Raw genomic sequence first — 6,198 nt, forward strand, 5'->3', positions numbered from 1 at the left:
TCACAGACGGAGAAACTCCACGGAGCAAACCAAAGCCAAGAGCCAGCAGGGCGGCCCGGCCGTCGTCCCCACTGCCCGCCTGCTCCCAGGTGGAGGGTGAGGTCAGCAGTGGGAGGCACAGGCTCCCCCGCCCCCGCCCCCAGCGCACTCCATCCTCTTGCCTTGGAAGTGGCAGAGGGGGTCAGCTGAGGCTCAGGCCCCTGGCTCAGGGGATACCGCATGACCTCAGGGCTCAGGTGGCACTGGCCCTGGGCAGGCAGGCGGTGAGGAATCAGGGGAGCTGCAGCACCACCAGCAGGCCAGAAGCCGACGACAGCTGGCCCCAGGCCCCAGGTGGGCAATCCCAGGCCGTGTTCCTGGGCAGAGCCGGCAGGGCCCAGGCCAGCGGCTGCAGCCCCTGAACCAGCACAGGTGTCCCCCCCACCTTGGTATAGCACAAGGTGGGCCAGCGGCTGGACGCAACCCCCGCCGGCTGCCTGGCCAAAGGGCGGGGGAGCCCGGCCACCATCGCCAGGCCAAGCCCCAGCGGGGACAGGACACAAATTAGCCTAAAAGCAGGAATGGTGCTGGCTCGCGGCCGGTCATTACCGCATCTGCTAAATCACCCGGGCTCCTGCACCACTGGGCAGGGCTGTCAGTCGCGGGCAACCTTCTGGAAGGTTCTGGGTGCTGGGCTGGGCTCCAGGCGCTGGCTGGCAGCATCCCCAGGAAGTGGGGGCACGCAGCCCTCCCCGGGCTGTGGCACAGCCAGGCCCAGAACCAGCTGTGGCCCCCACGGGTGGGGCCCTCCAGGGCCTGTAGAGGGGCTGCAGGGGTCACCCCGCTGGACACGGGCTCGCGCGACAAGAGGCCCGCCTTCTCCCCGAGGGCTGGACCCTGCGCCCCCAGGCCTGCTGGACCAAGCCGGCTTTCCCGACTGCAAGGCCCCTCCCTGTGTCCACCTGGATTCCGTGGCCTCTGGCAAGTGGGCCAGGAGGCGTCCAGGGCTCGGCCGCCCCACCCCCACCCCCACCCCCACCCCCACCCCCACCCCGGCTGTGCAACGGCCCCACCCCACCACGCAGCGACAGGGACAGAGGCCGACAGAGTTTTCACATCTTTTGTTACAAACAACAGCGCCCACGCGTCCACACGCCTGCACGTGGCACCGGACGCCGGCGGGTATGCACGGAGCCGGAGCTGGGGGGGCCGCTGCCCGCCTCACTTGCCCGGCCGCGTGATGATGCGTGTGGAGAAGTCGAAGAGGTCGCGGTTGATCTTGCGCAGGCTCCGCACTTCGTCCTCCAGCGCGGACACGCGCACGCGCAGCCGGTCCTGGCCGCCCAGCACGCTCTGGGTGGGGGGCGGGGGCGCAGGTCAGCATGGACGCCCCCGCCAAGCACCCCTGTGCCGCCCGAGGCCCCGCCCCAGGCCCCGCCCACCTTCTCCATGGTGCCGCACATGACCGCCTGCAGCTGCTCGGTCCGGTCCAGGTAGCTGGGCTCGGAGCCCTGTAACCAAGGGCAGCGTGAGCCCACCCCTCAGTGCCGCCCAGGAGGGGCTGCCCCCTGCCCGACACACGGGAGGGCTACGTCTCCGACCCCAGCCCCTCTGGACGCTGCCAGTGTGCCCCGGGGTCCCTGGGCCAGGCCCGGGAGGATGCGAGGCCTGGCCAAGGACAAGGAGGCTTGGGCAGGGCTCAGGCCGGAGAGGCTGTCCATCTCCTGGACACTGTCTGGGCGTGGAGCCCTGGAGCCCAGCCTGCCCTCCCATGCCCGGGCGCTGAAGCTCCTGTCTGCAGGGGGGCGGACAGCCCCTCGGGGCCTCTTGGGAGCCCACGCCGAGAGGGGCAGCACTGCCCGGAGGCCTGGAGAGGAACCCTCGGGAGCCTCCTGACCTGAGCCGCGCCAGGGCCGGGGGGCTGGTTCCCCGCAGTGGCCAGTCCAGCCCCCCCCCCGGGAGGGCTCCAAGCGTCCCTGCAGTGTCCCCGCCTCACGCCGCTCCTGGCGTGGGTCCTGCAGACGGTGCCCTGCAGCTATGAATCAGCCAGTGGCGCGGGGACGTGCGGGGACAGGCAGCTGGTGTCCAGAGCCAGGCAGACGGTGATGTCACACGCCAAGGACACAGGCCGGCCCCTGAAGGCCGGTGGGGATGGGCAGGGCCACGGAAGGACGGGACCCGGCCGGGAATCCGCAGGGGAACCTGGGAGAGGCACCCCCGCCCTCGGCAGACCGGGCAGTGTAGGGGCCGGGGGTGGGGTGGGGTGAAGACCAGGCCCGGGCGCTCCGCACCTGCTGGTGGAGGCCCAGGCGCACGGTGAGGCCCCCGCGGCGCGGCTCGTCCCCGTGCTCCGCGCCCAGCAGGTGCTTGTTGAAGTAGGGCAGCGGCAGGCTGGGCCGGAAGTCGGAGCTGAGCATACTGACCGGCGCCGGCATGATGGTGGCATTGGTCACAGGGCCTGGGGGCGGCAGCAGTCAGGCCCCGCCCCCAGCGGGACACCCCCTTCCCTCGGCCCCACCCCCGCGCGCCCCCTCGGCCTCGCCCCTTCCTTGGCCCCGCCCCCTGACCAGGGCCCCACCCCCAGCATCGCCACCCTATCCACTCGTCTCCCCTCCCCCAGCCCCTGCCCCGCCCTTCTGCCTAGGCCCGCCCCCGCCTGCCCCCTGGGCCCCCTCGGCCCTGCCCCTCCCACTTGGTCCCGCCCCACCCCCACCTTTGAGGGCCACCGTGCGGATGCACTGCTTGCTCTGCACGTCCCACACGCGCACGCTCTCGTCGTGGGAGCCCGAGAGCAGCACGCTGCCGTCCGTGGACACCGAGAGGCAGGTCACCTGGTTCCTGTGGGGCACACGCGAGCTGTGGCAACCCCGCTCGGCCGGGGAGGGGGGGCTGCGCCGACGCCCGCACCCCGGGCGGTGCCCACCTGTGCCCTCGGAAGACCTTCCCAGGGTCCTGCTCCGCCTGCAGGCTCTGCTCCCGCTGCCCGGGCTGTGGGGCCGAGAAGGGGGTGAGGGGCAGGGCCGCGGCCGCCCCCGGCCCCGGCCCCCACCGCCGCACAGCCGCCCCGGGCCCCCCAACCGCCACGGCCACTCACCCAGGTGCAGAGGTCCACCTGGAAGATGGCGCCGTCGCTGCCCCCGCAGAAGATGTGGTGCTCGGCCAGGTCCATGGTGACGGCCATGATGCCCACGTCGAACAGCACGGACAGCAGCAGCTCCCCCGAGGACAGCTCCCAGAGCTGGGGCACAGGGCAGGCAGGGTGGGGGCAGGGCTCCCACAGCTAGGCCAGAGGTGGGCGGGGCTCCCACAGCTGGGGGCATGGGAGAGGGGGAGGGGAGCAGCACCCACAGCAGCCGCCCCCCAGGCCAAGCCCGCACCCCCTGCCTGGGCCCTGCGGGGGAGGAGGCGTCACAGCGTGGGGGCGGGCGCTACCTTCACCGTCTGATCCAGCGAGGAGGTGGCCACCCGGGCCAGGGGGCCCCCGCAGCCGCAGTGCAGGTCCGTGATGGGCAGGGTGTGGCGAGACCACACGTGCCGGGGGGCCGGGATCCTCGTGGGGTCCACCTGCAGCACGCTGGGGGCGGGGCGGGGCGGCACTCAGCGGGGAGCACGAGCCCGAGCCTCCGCCTGTGCCCGGGGCTGGCAGGGCGCTACCTGCAGAGGTTCCAGGCCAGCACCAGGCAGTCCTTGCCGCCCGACAGGAAGTGGCCGCTGTCGCCCGTGAACTTGAGGCAGGAGACGTCCTGGTAGTGGCGGCTCAGGATGACCAGCAGGTTCCCGGTGCAGACCTGGGAGGGGCAGGGGCGGGACCGGGGGCTGCCACGAGAGACCACGGCGGGGGCCAGGCCGGGCCTGGGCCACCCCCCTTCAAGTCCCACGCACCAGCGGCCAACCCCAGGGGCGCTGAGAGCTTCCTGGGCCAGCGAGTACGGCCGGATCCAGGCCGGGGCCGCGGCCAACGGGAGCACCCGCCGGGAGACACGGCCACCCCGAGCAGCTGCACCCGGATGGGCCCCCAGCGACCACGGAAACAGGGCCGCACCCGCAGGCCCAGCACTGCTCCAGCCCCATCAGGGCCAGCGAGAGGCCACTCGGACCTCGAGGGCACCCGGGGCCGCCCCGGGCAGGCGTCTCGCGTGGGAGCCCCGTGTCCCTACCTCCCACAGGTATATGCTTTCCGCGATGCCCGCGAGGACGTAGAGGCCGTTGGGTGACGTGGCCAGGCAGGTGACGGGCCCAGGACACATGATCTTCTGCTGGAGCTGGTCCTGGGACACGAGAGGGCGTGGGGTGGGCGTGGCCCAGCAAGGGGCTGCGGGCGGGGGTGGGGGGGCCGCCGCTTCCCGGGGGAGGGGCCAGGTGTCCGCGCCCAGGTCCTGCCTGTCGTGAGGCCCAGCTCCTGACCCCTCTGGAATGGGGACACCGCTGGGGCCCAGCGGGCAACGCCGCCGTCTGCAGAGCGGGCATCCCATTCGGGCACCAGTTCGAGTCCCGGCTGCTCCACTTCCGCCACGGCTCCCTGCTCACACACCTGGGAAGGCAGCAGCAGACGGCCCAGGTGCGTGGCCCTCTGCACCCACGTGGGAGACCTGGACGGAGCTCCTGGTGCCCAGCTGCGGCCCTTGCAGCCATTTGGGGAGTGAACCCGCGGATGCCGCTAACCCAACCAAAAAATGGGAAGACGGCACGGGGGCGGGGGCGCAGCAGGCGGCGCTGGGGCTGCACTTCGAGGAGGGGGCGCGGCGCGCCCTGACGGCAAGGGTCGGCTGTTTCCGGGGGCTCCTGGACTGGCTCTCAGGCGGACCCCTGTGGCCGAGGGCTGGCCCCTCCTCCTCGGACCCCCATGCTCCGCGCAGCTTCCCCATCTCGGACACGCCCCCCTCGCCCCTAGGTGCGCGCGGGCCCGCGAAGTCGGCGTCCCAGGGACCCTGTCCCCGCAGTCCCAACCCGAGCCCACCCTCACTGCGCGCGTGCGCACAAAGCCCGGGCGCGCCCACCCGCCGCAGGAGAGCCGCGCAGGCGCAGGGCGGGCTGACCGACCCCAGCCCGCTCCAGGGCGTGCGCGAGCTGCCCCCGCCGGCCGGCCGGCCGCCTCCAGCCCGCGCGCCCGGCTGCGGACACGGCCCGCGCCGCCGCACCTTGCGCTGCACCTCCCAGGCGCTGATGTAGTTCTTGCCCAGCTGCGCCGCCAGCAGGTACTCGCCGTTGAGCAGCGCCAGGCCGCGCGGCCCCGCCTGCCCGCCGCGGTACGTAAGCAGGTTGGCGCCCGAGTGCAGTTCCCACACGACGCAGCTCCACAGCTGCGCCGCCGAGTCCGTACACACGGCCACCTCCATGGGCGCCGCCATGTTTGCCGCCACCGCCCCGGAAGTGCGACGTCACCAACGAGACGCGCCCGGCGGCGCTGCGCGGGCTAGAGCGGCGCGCGCATGCGCACTTGCCCCCAGCGAGGGGGGCCAGCCTAGGGAGGGGGCTTTCCGGCCCGGCGTCGCGGCTGGACCCGCGAGGGGTCCTTGGACGGCGATTTCTGTCGAGGCCGAGCCGCTGCGCCGGGGAAGGGCCCGCTCGGCCGCTTCTTCCCAGACCTTGGCCGATGGCCGAGCCGCTGTCACTTTCGTGTGTATGTTACGTGCGAATAATAAAAGTGCAGGGCCGACCTCGCGGGCCTCAGTGGACCCCTCACGGTCGGAGCTTCCCTCAGACCCCCGCCGCCGGCCGCGGGGCGCCCCCAGGCGTGGCGCGCGTGGCCCGCGCGTCGTGGGAGCGAACGCCTTCTAGCAGCGCGCGGGGCCCCGCTCGGCCGCCAGGGGGCAGGCGCGAGCCGCCTGGACCCCGGCCGCGAGGTTGGGGCGCCCGGGCCCACCTGGCCGCGGGGCGGGGGCCCCGGGGGGCTGGCCCGCCCCGGGGTAGAGGGGGGCGCTTTGGATGGATTCGGTTTTCCAGCCTCCCCAGGTGTTGCTTTAAAACTGCGTAAGAAGTGTGATTGACAGCTTTTAAACAGAGACCTGGAGCCGAGAGGGGGAGCCCCCAAATGCCCACGGGAGCCCGGGGCTCTGTCGGGGTCTTCCCGGGGAGCGGAGTGGGTGGGGTCGAGGCACGACTCGGGGCTCAACAGGGGCAGGCAGGGATCCCGTGACTCCCAGGCGCTGGGGGGGGGGGTCCCGTGGCTCCCCGGAGCGGGGGGGGGGTCCGGTCCGGTCCCCGTCCTCGGCTGGGCCC

General features: G+C 73.1%; 1 protein-coding gene across 1 annotated transcript; it reads right to left on the reverse strand.

Moving 5' to 3' along the window:
• Positions 1–1,093: 1,093 nt before the first annotated feature.
• On the reverse strand, positions 1,094–5,329 carry WDR18 (WD repeat domain 18). Its single transcript, XM_062182125.1, has 10 exons — positions 5,118–5,329; positions 4,137–4,247; positions 3,634–3,767; positions 3,412–3,553; positions 3,074–3,217; positions 2,903–2,967; positions 2,693–2,817; positions 2,271–2,437; positions 1,422–1,490; positions 1,094–1,332 (listed from the first exon to the last, which is right to left on the reverse strand). Exons 1-10 carry the CDS (start codon positions 5,325–5,327, stop codon positions 1,201–1,203), a joined length of 1,299 nt encoding a protein of 432 aa, XP_062038109.1. The 5' UTR covers positions 5,328–5,329; the 3' UTR covers positions 1,094–1,200.
• Between the last annotated feature and the right edge of the window lie 869 nt (positions 5,330–6,198).

Source organism: Lepus europaeus, chromosome 23 (genome assembly GCF_033115175.1).
Source record: "Lepus europaeus isolate LE1 chromosome 23, mLepTim1.pri, whole genome shotgun sequence".
NCBI lineage: Eukaryota > Metazoa > Chordata > Mammalia > Lagomorpha > Leporidae > Lepus > Lepus europaeus.